This window comes from Culex quinquefasciatus, chromosome 1 (assembly GCF_015732765.1).
Source record: "Culex quinquefasciatus strain JHB chromosome 1, VPISU_Cqui_1.0_pri_paternal, whole genome shotgun sequence".
Lineage (NCBI taxonomy): Eukaryota > Metazoa > Arthropoda > Insecta > Diptera > Culicidae > Culex > Culex quinquefasciatus.
The window spans coordinates 94195998-94210621 of record NC_051861.1 but is presented as its reverse complement, the minus strand read 5'-3'; the positions used below and the strand labels follow the sequence as shown (position 1 = coordinate 94210621).

At 35.9% G+C, this 14624-nt stretch overlaps 1 protein-coding gene across 1 annotated transcript in view; it reads left to right on the top strand.

Annotated features, from left to right (window-relative positions):
• The window catches only part of LOC6052130 (netrin-B), a 124072-nt gene that overhangs the window by 107397 nt on the left and 2051 nt on the right, over positions 1-14624 (top strand). Inside the window, 1 exon segment of the mRNA XM_038248237.1 lies at positions 7059-7246. Within this exon segment, the coding sequence (XP_038104165.1) occupies positions 7059-7246 (188 nt within the window).

Below are 14624 nucleotides of genomic sequence, written 5' to 3'. Positions count from 1 at the left end.
CGGAGTCTTGGAATATTGAGTAAGGACTGAATCGATAAACAACGAAATTTAAGGGCAAGCCCACTTAACTCCAGGTCCAAAAATCACAATTTCTGTAAAAGTAGTTATTAAAACACGATTTCTTGGACCGGCTTCTTATAACCTTTTTTGCAATTCCGTCATGAAACTACTCACTTTTCCTGTCATTCTTGAACGACGAAATATCCTACTTTTCTGTACCAAAAATAACAAAATCGAATAGCAACACTTTTCAAAATAAATGCTGAAAAGTTCTACTTTCAGCACTAATATGGGTGCTGAAAAGATGAACTTTTCAGCACTTGTTTCGAAAAGTAAGACTTTTCAACATTTTTTTGATTTAAACGATTTATTGACAAAATACATGAAAATTTGACATAAAACTTCACTCAATGTTTGTTTTGTGGAATTGCATAAAATGTTGATGGAACTCGTTGCACTTTGTCAGAAAATAATACTTAAAAAAAAACAATTTTCAATGACTTCAGATTAAACATTGAAATCATAAAAAATTAATTAAACTAACAAAAAGAAAAAATGTATTTTCTAATTGTTTGAGCTCATTTAAAAAAATACTTGAAAAAATTTCTTAACTCCAACTACTGTTAACAAACGAAAAATTGCCACCCAAGTTCTTACCTATCAAATACCTGTTGAAGAGTGAGAAGGTCAAAGTGGTATGCGTTTGCCGTGCCGTGCCTCCCTCCTTGACCGTTTAACCTGGGACTCCTGTACTGTTACTGTGCGGGTACGTTAAAATGCAGAGTAAATGTGGCAATGTTTGATCTAATTTGGAAATCAACTCCAAAGTGAATGCACTCTTATTGAAATTCAAGCTTTTTGGGTTAAAAATCTTAAATTACCAAAATCAAGCAGATTCAAATAACCGTGTACTTTAGTAAAAATCAGTTCAACAAAAGGCTCCCTTACCCTACCAGCTGTAAAATACCAAACTGCTAGTAAACAGCGTACAAGTGTCCGATTTGTGTTGTAATTTGTACACGCTATTGGAAGGAGCCCCCCCAACAAAGCGCGACCTGTCAAAACTGAGCAAAATGCTGGCTGCCGCGCGAGAGAGAGGGAATCATTTTAATTGCCGTGTCATTAATGCTAATGAGTCGCAAAGCGGACGATCGAAGACCGGCGGGCCAATCGGGGCACGACACCTTGCGCAACAATCCGACACTTAATACGAGTAGAGTCACACGTACGCGATCTTTTTACTGTGGAAATTTGACACACTAATTCGAAACAGGTCAGATTTGGGTGAGTTTCACCCAAGTTTGATCGAAAGTGAGTCCACGCAAAATTGAGTCTTAAAAAATACATTCTATTTGGTCTAAAAACGGTTGTTAAATATTGATATTGATAAGCTCAGCTTTTTATCCAGCATCATAAGCCTGTGAGTACCATCTCAAACTCATAAACTTGACCATAATTGAATTTTACAAATCGTTAGAGTGTGAGAGGAGGACGGCCAGCTGTGTCCCCTAACCTCAACCAACACTCGTATCTGGCATGCTAACCGAACGAACGTCCCTTCCTGAAGCTCTGGCCGCTCCAGGGCAGGTCGCTCCGTCCAAGCCTGGAAACTTGACTCAAATTGAGCCTGAAACCAATTCCTGGCTTCGTGATGTGCCAGATCATCACGTTGCTGGGCTGCAGGGCCAGGGTTTACGGGGGTTAACTGTGAAATGGGGTGGTGTTGAGATGAAGTTTGTTGAGCAAAAAGTTACAGCTAAAAATTGACTTCTTTGAAAAATTCATAGAGTAATCTAGAATTTAACCTTCTGCTGCATTTTTAAAAATTTTCATATAATAACATAGAAATTGATTTTTAGAGCTGAATTTTGACATTTTTTGAGTCAGCTTAAAATAGAATTGCTAATCTAGAAGTAACAGCTAAATTTTGATTCAATAACGAACAATTTAAAGCTGAAAAATGTTTTTATGAGGTAGGCCATTTAATATAATTAAAATTCTTGTTTGTTTTGAGCTTAAATTTGATGTTTACAGAATTAGCTACAGCCAATCTTGACTTTTGAGCAAAATTTTACAGCTAAAAATATAATTTTGTTACTAACGAAAAAATTGAGATGAAGATACAAATTTTCCAGAACTCTTGAATCTGACAAAATGAACTTGAATGTTTATCTATAATTTGACGTTTACAACCAGGAACAGCTAAAATTATATTTCTGTCAAAAAATGTTTGAGTAAATGAAAAATTTTTGGCTTAAAATTATTGTTTCTTGATCATCGCCAGAAATTTTAGGAAAAAACATTGGAAATTTTAAATAAATTCGACAGATGTCTAACAAACAAAAATAACATTTCAGCTAAAATGTACAGCTAAAATTCCCACCACGTAACGGTTCTGAGCTCCACTGACGGACGACGCCCGGACGGGTGTTGCATGAAATATAAATCTATTTAGGGGAAACTCTCGTATGTTTGGCAGGTTAAGCACTCGCTCCTAACTCCATCCAATTTGATGATTTTTACTATTTAAACAACTATTTTGCAAAACTTTTGATAGTAACTTGCTTGCTCACTTATCATTGAGCTATTTATCACTTGATTTCAGTTGAAAACGCTTTTAATTAGCTTTAATTAAATGTCAAAGTTCTGACCTGCCAACATTGGAGGCACGCTGGAATTAGATGCTGTTCCCCTAAATGCATCGATGAATTTATCATAATTGAATTTGACACCGCATACCGGTCAAGTCTCGGGGTCCGTGTTGCTCTTGGCTGTTGCCGTTTTGCTGTCTTACGGAATCGGGGTACTGTTGTGGGAACGGGATCGGACGAGAAACTGTTGAAGTGAATTAGAATGTTTATATTTATTTATGATTTTATAGCTAAAAAATAAGTGTCACAAATCAACCGAACAATAAAAGAGCCAAAGGCCTAAAAGCCAATAGCCAATAGCCAATAGCCAATAGCAAATAGCCAATAGCCAATAGCCAATAGCCAATAGCCAATAGCCAATAGCCAATAGCCAATGACAAACTTTGAAAATTTCAAATCAACTCAGCTTCAGTAATACCCCGATCACTTTGTCACATCACGTCGAATCCCACCGCTCAAAACTAGTTCAGTCAACAGTCATGAAGCCCGCACCACCATCATAAGTCGTCCAACCTTTTTTTTATTTTTGAAAAATGAGCTCTAGCCCACGATCCGTCTTCGTTTTAGGGTCAACCATCACGCTCAATTCCGAATCCACTGCATCACCCTGGCCTCGCTGAACTCTCGGCTGTTAAGCTCCACCGAGAAATCAATTAAACGCTCCAATCTCATTAGGTTATTCATCACTCACGAGGCTCGTGAGCGCATTAACTAGGCTCACTATCGGCACAAATTAGGAGCGAGTGAGGAGCGATCAATCCTCGGGGGCGGCCTCCGGGGTTGAGCTAAAGTAAAGTGACATTTTTTGCAGACCAAGTGATGTCAAGTGGAAAAAAAAATGCAAAAAGGTTGCATAAAAATAAACGAGCATCGATGGTGATTAATTAAACAGAGAGAAAAAAGTTGCCGCAAACTTGCTGTGCAAGCAAACTAGATCAACTTGTTGGAAACATATGTCTCGTGTCAAACAGAACCGAGCGAAGCAAGAAAGGTGCAAGGATTTATGATCATGGGTCAATTTAACAAGGCATGTATGTATTTTGAAGAGCAAAAAAAAAACAAGTGAATGGGAAAAAGAAAAGCAAAGAGCAAAGAGAAAAGAGCGAAGAGCAAAGAGCATAAAGCAAAGAGCAAAGAGAAAAGAGCAAAGAGCAAAGAGCAAAGAGCAAAGAGCCAAAAGGTAAGAGCATAGGGCAAAGAGCAAATAACAAATATAAAAAAAAACGAAGAATCAAGAATCAAGAGTCAAGAGTCAAGAGTCAAGAGTCAAGAGTCAAGAGTCAAGAGTCAAGAGTCAAGAGTCAAGAGTCAAGAGTCAAGAGTCAAGAGTCAAGAGTCAAGAGTCAAGAGTCAAGAGTCAAGAGTCAAGAGTCAAGAGTCAAGTCAAGAGTCAAGTCAAGAGTCAAGTCAAGAGTCAAGAGTCAAGAGTCAAGAGTCAAGTCAAGAGTCAAGAGTCAAGAGTCAAGAGTCAAGAGTCAAGAGTCAAGAGTCAAGAGTCAAGAGTCAAGAGTCAAGTCAAGAGTCAAGAGTCAAGAGTCAAGAGTCAAGAGTCAAGAGTCAAGAGTCAAGAGTCAAGAATCAAGAGTCAAGAGTCAAGAGTCAAGAGTCAAGAGTCAAGAGTCAAGAGTCAAGAGTCAAGAGTCAAGAGTCAAGAGTCAAGAGTCAAGAGTCAAGAGTCAAGAGTCCAGAACAAAGAGTCGGGAGCTAAGAGCAAAGATTTAAAACTTGAGAGCTGTGAGTTCGAAATCTTGGGTTAAAAGTTAAGAGTTATGACTTAATTCTTAGCAAAAAACAAAAGCGAAAAAACTGAGAGCAAAGAGTCAAAATTTAGAGCCACAAGTTAAGATCCCATGACAAACCAGTGTCATTAGCAACCCCTAGCTAACCTTGCGCAATCCTGCCTCACTCTCGTCGTCGTCGTCCGCATTCCGAAAAGTGCGCAAAAGACATCACAATCAGCACCAACTGCCACTACCAGATGAGGAACTTATTGCGATGGAACTTGTAAAACGTTTAGCCGCACGTTCAAGCGCGAGAAAGCCCTTTTTTGGACGTCGAGCCATGGGTTGTTGTGTTTTTTCCTTAGATGTCAACCTCGCTGCGGCGGCAACTGTGGTTGGTCACTCTGGGGAAGAGCTGGCCACGCCACGGCACGAATTAACCCTCAAGTGACCAAAATAAATTATATTTTTTTCATGATGTTAAGATGAAAAATAAAGAAACTTGGGGAGCTTCAAACAACGAGCCAAAGGTTTTTAATTACTCACTAATGGCCAGTGTTGTAAAACGAGCGAGTACCGAGCTCTCTTTACTTCAAGACATTGATGTGTTGCTCATACTCCCATACTGCTGGTGATGAGGACAAGTTTCGTTTATTTTTGTTTTTCTTTTGCTCTTTTAGTGAATGCTCACGAGCTCTTTTTTTTGTTGGCTCTTTAGCTCTTTTTGCTTTTATGGTCTTTTGTTTTTGATTAGCTCATTTTTCTTTAACATAACTGTTGTTTTGCTCTTATGTGGTCCTGTACTTTTCGAATGAGCTCTTCACGAGCAATCCGCCTCTTTTCGCATCCCTGAATGCAAACCTCTCAACAATTGGCACCCAAGGGTTAACCCACAACCAATTGTATGGGAATTGAGCCCCAACTTCGTGCAACTTTCCGACGAAAGGAGTCGCGAGGAGGAGAAAAAAAACCGTCAACCAATTCAATATTGCAATAAATCGTGATGGGACGGCCAAATTTGGAAGTCGAATTAATATCAATAAATTTCTGCCTTATTTGCAATGGTGGCCGATGTCGTTACCTGCCCGGGTCCCAGATCTTGACTTACATCTTGACTGATGGCCGTCGTCTCTTCCCGCGACCAAGTTCTACGTTTTCGTGGACAATTCGTTTGAGATATTTGTGTTAAGGTTCGAAACAAAAGGGTACTTTTTTGGTTAAATTGTTCGAAAAACAAACCTTGACAGCCTTCAGAAGCAATCATTGTTTGCAAAGTGGGCTCAACCTTCCTGTTGCGCTTCCCGAAAAAAGAGCAGATCCCCGCGCATGAGAAAATTTCACCTCGCCGGGAAAAATTCTTTCAATTCAAACCAGTTTCCATTTTTGGCCCGCTGCTTTGCCTTGTAAAGTTCTTCGATGCGATCTTCTTCGACGTTGTTGTCGTGAGGAGCTCAATCTTGATCTTGGCTTGTTTGTTCCGATTTCCTCACAAAAGATGGAGCTGGAGGTGCGTCGAGCAATCTGCGGATCGGTTCTACATGGCTCTCTCTGAGTCAAGTTGGCTGCGAGACCTTGGAATCTTCAGACTGTAAGGGAGATTTGGGTACCTTATTTAACTCTCTTTTCGTTCAAAAGTTTGCTCGAGCAAACAGCAAACAGGAAAGAGCAAAGAGCAAAGAGCAAACAGTAAAGAGCAAAGAGCAAAGAGCAAACAGTAAAGAGCAATAAGCAAAGGCAAAGAGCAAAGAGCAAAGAGAAAAGAGCAAAGAGCAAAGAGAAAAGAGAAAAGAGCAAAGAGCAAAGAGCAAAGAGCAAAGAGCAAAGAGCAAAGAGCAAAGCGCAAAGCGCAAAGAGCAAAGAGCAAAGAGCAAAGAGCAAAGAGCAAAGTGCAAAGTGCAAAGTGCAAAGTGCAAAGAGCAAAGAGCAAAGAGCAAAGAATCAAGAGTCAAGAGTCAAGAGTCAAGAGTCAAGAGTCAAGAGTCAAGAGTCAAGAGTCAAGAGTCAAGAGTCAAGAGTCAAGAGTCAAGAGTCAAGAGTCAAGAGTCAAGAGTCAAGAGTCAAGAGTCAAGAGTCAAGAGTCAAGAGTCAAGAGTCAAGAGTCAAGAGTCAAGTCAAGAGTCAAGAGTCGAGATTCCGATTCAAGAGTCAAGAGTCAAGAGTCAAGAGTCAAGAGTCAAGAGTCAAGAGTCAAGAGTCAAGAGTCAAGAGTCAAGAGTCAAGAGTCAAGAGTCAAGAGTCAAGAGTCAAGAGTCAAGAGTCAAGAGTCAAGAGTCAAGAGTCAAGTGTCAAAATCTGCTCAACCGAGCCAAATCTCCCCTACCGCTCTGAACTACGGCAGACCGCGTGCTGTGCGTTGCGCGAGTTTTGCTGCTCGTGACGACAAATTGCTGATATCTTCGTTGAATGCCGCCGACCTTCTCATGGAGCACAGATCTCAGCGACAAAACAGCGAGCTCCGAACACACGAGAATTGTAATTTTATCACGTGCAATTACCACGAAATCAATCACCGTAAAAGGGTCTCGCGCACATTTCCCGCGGGGCCAACTTGTCCTCGCCCGGCTCCTCCGCCAAGGATGGCCACCGCGGTCCCAATTTGGGCAAGCTGCCAAACCAATAAATAAGCAATTAATTCCTGGCATTTTTCTGATTTTTTCTCCCTCTCTCTCTCTGTTTCATTTCACAGTGTGCAACTGCAACGGCCATGCGCGCAAGTGTCGCTTCAATCTGGAACTGTACAAGCTGTCCGGGCGGGTTTCCGGCGGGTTTGCATCGAGTGCCGGCACGACACGACCGGCCGGCACTGTCACTACTGCCGCGAGGGCTTCTACAAGGACCCGTCGAAGCAGATTACGCACAAGAAGGCGTGCAAACGTAAGTTTTGGGAGATTTTTTTTTAAATGAGGTAGTTGAAATGTTTCCTTTTATATTTAGAGATTTAAATCGATATAAAACGACGATGACGACATTTTAGAACTTACAGTTCAATTTTGTATGACATTGTTTGATTGACTTTGATCAACTGCGGTAGATTTTCTTGAAATAATTCGTTGGAGTCTGTCAAAAATTGATCGCGGTGAATGCTTAACTATCGTCATCGGGGGTGACATTGGGTCTAAGAGGTGAGAATGGGTCATACACACAGAAAAAAATGATGGTAATATTCATCAGGAAATGGTGACAGATATTGTGTCTGAAAAAATGATTAATTTCACCCCAGAAAATGATGAATTTTCATCAGTTTTTGATAAATATTCATCAGGTTCGCATTTTTATACATTTTTTATGTAATATTACTCAAAAAAGAGGTAATATTCAACCTATCAAATTTGCAACATTCAAAAATTCAACTTTTTTTTCTGTTCAAAATTTTAGAAATTTGTATGGTTCAATCTCAAACCCAAGTTGTATTGTTGAAATGATTTTGATTTACAGCGATAGATTTTCTTGAAATATTTCGTTGGCGTCGAACTGTCAAAAATTGATTGCGGTAAAAACCGGTACATACTTTCCTGCCCCAGTTATTGCGTGATCAATATGGTAGATGATTTGGTAGATTTTTGACAGTTCGAGGCTTACGATTTATTTCAAGAAAATCTACTAACTTCTTGAAAACGAGTTATGAGAACTGCCTAAATTTCCCAAAATGCAATTTATTCTGTGCTGTCAAACTTAACTGTTGAAATAAGTCGTCAATGAATACGCAAAAGACGTTATTCGACTTTTTTTCTAACAAATTTAAATATTATATTCGCTGCTAGAATTGCCTGTTGAAATATTTCATCCATCATTCACTACATTGGTTTGTTTTTTTTATGGACCAGTCTGTACAGTCACAAGCCATATTGTTAATATTACAATTTGGTGGATGTTTTCAAATGTTTTATCATTGATTTTCTCATATCACGTCGGTGAAAAGCTTGGCGGGGATTGACACTTTTTACTAAACGTCAGCCTGAACTAAATATTTTTGATTGTTAACGGATAGAACAGACACAGATCAACAAATATAGTGCATCGTTTTCAAATTTCAAGCTTTTAAGTGCTCTAAAACCTGCTGTCCCTATTCAGGCTGTAGTCCCGATTCGCCCCTGATGACGGTACTTTGAGATAAAGTTTCTACTCAAACATGTTTTGAAGAATTCTTTGAATTTTTAAAGAAAAATATTTAATATCTATTGCTTAATATCATTGCTTCTGTAGCATTTCTGCGATTTGCTTCATGCTTTCAAATAATGTATTCTTATTTCGGAAGTATTTCTGTATTTGTTTATGTTTATGTTGTCGAAATAATTTATTTTTGTTTCGGTCAAGGGGTTCCCAGCAACGTGTCAGACAGGTCACTATTTAGGTCACAGTTTTAGCAAGTAATGCCAGAGTAACCCAAGTAATTTTTGATTATTCTAGTAACTAGTGTTTTTTACGAAAACATATTACAGAAAACAATATCAAAATAAAAATTAAACTGTCGAAAAATAATCTTGACAAACCTTTTTTAATCCGTTCATTGCCTGTTAATTTTCATGTAAGTAATTTCCAGCACCGTAACAAAATAGTTGCTGATCTGGAATCTCTCGGATTTTGAGCAAGTAATCTGTAATTTCAGTATATTCGAATAATTCTATGTTTAATCGAGAAATACCATAATTGATCAGTAATTAGCAGAAAATCGTGCATTTCTTTATTAATCAATATTAAGGCAAATGCCATTATTTAAAAAAAAATGTCCATCGGCTCTGGTTGAGATTGAAGGGGTGGCATAAAAAAATGTATCGTGAGTTTTTAATCCATAATTTAAACATTTTTATGAAAAAGTAATTGGAAGTAGTTGGGTTGCAATTGTTAGTTTTCAAAAAATCTAAGTTTTGACGATTTTTTTGCGAAAAAAAACTTTTTGTGGTGCTGTACATTAATGAATCACTAAAATTTAAAATGTTTTAAAACGAACTTAGTCATGTTAAAAATGTTCATAAACGCTCCTAAAAATGTTTTTAGCTGATTACAATCACAGTTTTGATAAAATTAAAATAAAAACTAGTTTTCCCCTGATCCCCAAAGGTCGTGTAACGCTCCAAATATTTATTTTTAAATTAGTATGGACATTTCGTTATGAGAGGGGGAGTGGTCCAAAAATCATTTTTGTTGCGTTACGTCATAAAAGAACGATCGCTTACCGATCAAATGTTTCAGAAAATTTCACCAAAATTGTAATTTCAACAACACGGCTCGTGTTTTCAGCTCCAATGTGAGGAAACACAACAATTTTCATCAAATTCCAATTAACCTCTAATTAAAAAGCACCCCCAACAAGACACTCCAGACCCAGACACGTTCCAGACGACCTGTTCGACCTGCTCCCTCGCGTGACTGCTTTCCCCTCTTCCTCACACATCCAACCTTTGCACGAGCGTAGACATTTCGTCTGGCAAGTCTCTAGTAGTCCGAATTGACACGTCGACGCTGTCGTGCTATCTTGTCACACGTGTCGCTTTTCGACGTTCCCAGATTTCAATGTTTGACCTTGAGTAAACAAAAAAAAATAGAGCACGCAACGTAAACAATAATAAACACGTTTTGTTTGGTTGACCAATTTGAAATCCTTTGGGCAAGTGGTCGCACTTGCATCAATTTTCAGGGTGTGTCAAGATAGCATGACAAGATTGAAACTTCTTTTGTTATGAAGAGTGACAACAATGCACGGAGTTTTTTTTTCGGTTTTTATTGAATATCTCAGGATTGAAATCGAATTTTGGGAATCTGTGTGCTGCACAAAATGGCGTCTGCGACAAGACAGCACAACAACGACGGAATGAAGGAATGGGGGTTGAGTTGTTGATGCCGGGGTCTTGCGGTTTTGTTGTCCCGTCCACCTTCCCAGTCTTTTAATTCGCCGGAATGACTCCGGAGTTGCGGTTGGTTGAACTAAACCTGTCCAACATCTGGTTGCAGTGGCGACGCGTTTCCCCGGGTGGGAACTCCCAACGGGATCGCAGAACGGGACGAGACCAGATTTGTAAGGCATACCCTGCTTCATGACTTGGTTGCAAATGAGGATGACGTGTGAGTGGGTTGAAAAACGGCGCAGTGATGGAACTATGAAGAGGATGGCAGATGGCGAAAATTCAAAGTCAAGTTTAGAGCCTGATTAGAGGAGAGATTTTGGGATGAACCTTGAGTCAGGTATGAAATATTGACGTTGGACATTAGGACAGAGAACCTTATTTGTGGAAATTAGACAACAGCTTGATGTTGGACATTAGGGTAAAATGCCAAACTGCCCAACTTCAAAATATATGACCAAAATACGATTGTTTTACGTTATGGTAAATAACTATATTGTTGGACATTAGGACATTAAGACAAAGGACCCAATTTTTGGACATCAGACAACAGACTGATGATTTACATAAGGGTTAAAATGTTCAAACTGTCCGACCTTTACCCCTATGTTCAAAATACTACAGTCCTACGTTATGGTAAATTACTTTGGACATTAGGACATTAGGACCTTAATTTTGGACATTAGCCTTCAGTCTAACGCCTTCATTGTCATTTTTTCTGGTAGCTAGTTTCTAGCTTCGTCGTATTAAGTTTGTTTACTAACAACCTTTAAGTAATTTTTAACTTTAATCTTTAACACCAACGCCCACAAGACTACGTGATTCTGTCATAAAGTTTCAGTATCACTAGAAAAAAAAACAGGAAAAACAACCTCCCACACAAACTCTTACGCTCCCCATTTTATGAATGGAACCAACGGAGACTACAGTGACAACAGCGCTGAAAACAAAAAGGGTGGAGAGTCCCTTTATGCAACCCAATGATGATGGTCTCTTACACACCGTGCACTGACTGACTGACTCAAGTGGCACTAGTTAGGGCAGGTAGAAAGACGACGACGACGTCTTGCTGAGCTTGGTAAAGTTGACGTTTTACTAGAAAGCTGAAGAAATGATTTTGTTTGCAACTGGTGGAAGTCAAGGGAATTTGCAGAGTTCTCAGATGTTGGAGTTAGGGTAGCTCTGAAAAAGTGAAGAAGTGAAGAAACGAAAACGACGTTGACTGTATAGCTGTCGGTCACCATTGCTAGTACCAACCACTAGTGTAAAAATACAAAAATACAAAAATACAAAAATACAAAAATACAAAAATACAAAAATACAAAAATACAAAAATACAAAAATACAAAAATACAAAAATACAAAAATACAAAAATACAAAAATACAAAAATACAAAAATACAAAAATACAAAAATACAAAAATACAAAATACAAAAATACAAAAATACAAAAATACAAAAATACAAAAATACAAAAATACAAAAATACAAAAATACAAAAAAACAAAAATACAAAAATACAAAAATACAAAAATACAAAAATACAAAAATACAAAAATACAAAAATACAAAAATACAAAAAAAATCAAAATCAAAATCAAAATAACAACAAAATACATTTTACTCATTTAAAATTCGTTCAGCTTAATGGAACTAAATTAAACCTGTCAATTAAGTTTAACTGAAAAGAACCTAATTTATCTTGATTATATTAACTAATTTTTTTTAATTAAACTGAAAAGAAATTAATTTTTCTAAATTTAATTTAATTCAACCTAATTGAACTTTGTACAGCTTAATTTAACTAACTTCATTTAGCTTAATCTAATTTTACTCAACTTGACTTAAAATAACTTATGTGAACAAAAATAAACTTAAGTTAACTTAATTAATCTAATTTAACTAAAACTTTTGGCTGTCACGCTAATGTACTTAGTGCACCGTTTGTAAGAACGTTTGTAAGAGAGGCTGAAAATGCAACTTTAGAAATTTTATCAAACTGATTTTAACATAATTTAACTTAATTAAAGTTAATTTTAGTTGTTGTAAGTTATTTCAACTTTTTTTTAACTTAATTCAATTTAATTGAACTTGGTTTGACCTTATTTAATTTAATTTAACCGAATTTAACTCAATTTATATGAGTTCATGTTATTTTTTTAAATTTCACTAAACTTAACTTCTGGAGTTTTTTTTTTGAAAAGGTCCAATAAACCAAATTTCCAGTTTTTGCTTTTTGGGTGTTTTTAGAACCGCATTGAGTCAGGGGTATTAAAAACACCCAAAAAGCAAAAACTGAAAATTTGGTTTATTGGTCCTTTTCAAAAAAAAATCCAGTCTTGTTTTATTTAAAATAGTTTAAGTTTATCGAATTTTACCAAATTAATTTAAATTTAATTAAATAACAAAATAATGAAGCCTAAATTCAACTAAACCACATTTCAATCAAAACAATGTGAATGGGCCAAAACCGAAGTGTAAACAAAGAGTCTGTACTGCTCGTTCCTAATGTTAACATCCACTGGCGTAAGTAGGAGAGACTGTTTGTTTACACTTCGGCTTTGTTCCATCTTCATTGTTTTGCTTGATTAAGCTTTTCTTATTTAATCTTATTTGAACTTAACTAAACTTATGTTAACTTAATTAATCTTTATTTTAATTTTTTTAACATATTTTTACTGAATTTAACGTAATTTAACCATATTTTGTAAAATTTTAATTAATTTTAAATAATTTTAAATAATTTTAAATAATTTTAAATAATTTTAAATAATTTTAAATAATTTTAAATAATTTTAAATAATTTTAAATAATTTTAAATCATTTTACTTAATTTATAATTTATTTTAAATAATTTTACTTAATTTTACTTAATTTTATTTAATTTAACTTCATACAACTTTATTTAATTCAATTTCAGCAAAATTCAACTCAATTTAACAAAAATGAATTGAATTAACTAATTTTTTTTATATTTAACTGAATATAACTTAATTTTTCTATATTTTATTGAATTTAACTAAATTTCACTAAATTTATCTAAATTTCATAAATAAATTTTATTTTGAATAAATTTTATCAAATTAAATCAAATTAACTGAAATTTACTGAATTCGAAAAAAATCTCAATTTAACCATATTTTAGTTATTTAATTTTTATTTTTATTTATTTTACATAACTGAAATTGGTTTAACTGTTTAAACTTAATTAAAATTCATTCAACACAATTTAACGTAATTAAACTTAAGTTAATTCATTTATACAGCAGTGCCATATGAAAGTTAAAGAAAAAAAAATAAAAGTGCTTCGATTTGGCTCAAAATTTTTCTGGGGGTTCCTTGGCCAAAATAATTAGACCCGTATTTTTTTGTTTGGCCATTAGGAATGCCATTTTCGTCGATTTTCTCAAAAACCTTTTTTTTCAAAAAATCATAACTTCGCTCCATTTCAACCGATTTTAGCTGTCTTGGACGCAAATAAAAGATGATAAGTTAGACTTCCAAGAAAAAATAATGTGGAGTTTCAAAAATCTAGCCTAATATTTGAAAAAGTCTTGCGCATTACAATAACGAAAATTTTGGTACCCAATACCATAATTTTGGTCAATTTTCCGTTTTGTCCGAGAAATCTGTTAAAAATATTTTCAGATATAGGCTCTTTGGTCCAAACACCGTCCAAATGGCATTTGATGTTTTCATAAGACTTTTTCAAATGTTAGGCTAGATTTTAGAAACTCCACATTATTTTTTCTTGGAAGTCAAACTTATCATCTTTTTTTTTGCGCCCAAGACAGCTAAAATTGGTTGAAATGGAGTGAAGTTATGATTTTTTGAAAAAAGTGGTTTTTGTGAAAATCGACGAAAGTGGCCATTTTTCGGATCACCCTAACACGGTGTAGGCCACCCTAACGGCCAAACAAAAATACGGGTGTAATTATTTTGGCCAAGGAACCCCCAGAAAAATGTTGAGCCAAATCGAAGCACTTTTGTTTTTTTTTTTCTTTAATTTTCATATGGCACTGCTGCCCAGCAAAAAAAAAGAGTAAATTGGGAAGGTGTAATTTTAGAAGGTTGAATATTACCTCTTTTATGATGTAATTTTAATTCAATTTAGACTGAAAATGCGACATTACACCAGAATAGTGGTAAAATTACACATTTTCAGAGGTAAAATTACACATTTTTTCAGACAGTAAAGGTGTAGGTACCCGTTTTCAGATGAAATATTACCTTGATTTTTTTTCTGTGTTTATACTGCCGTTCTACGCATAATTGTTCCATGTCAATTTTCGACGATTTTGATTTTATGACATTTTTAAGTTTAGTTTGATGTGAACTTTAAGAAAAACACATAAAATCTGGTGCTTTGTTCGGAAACTCATTAAAAACAACACCAAGTCTCTTTGAACTTC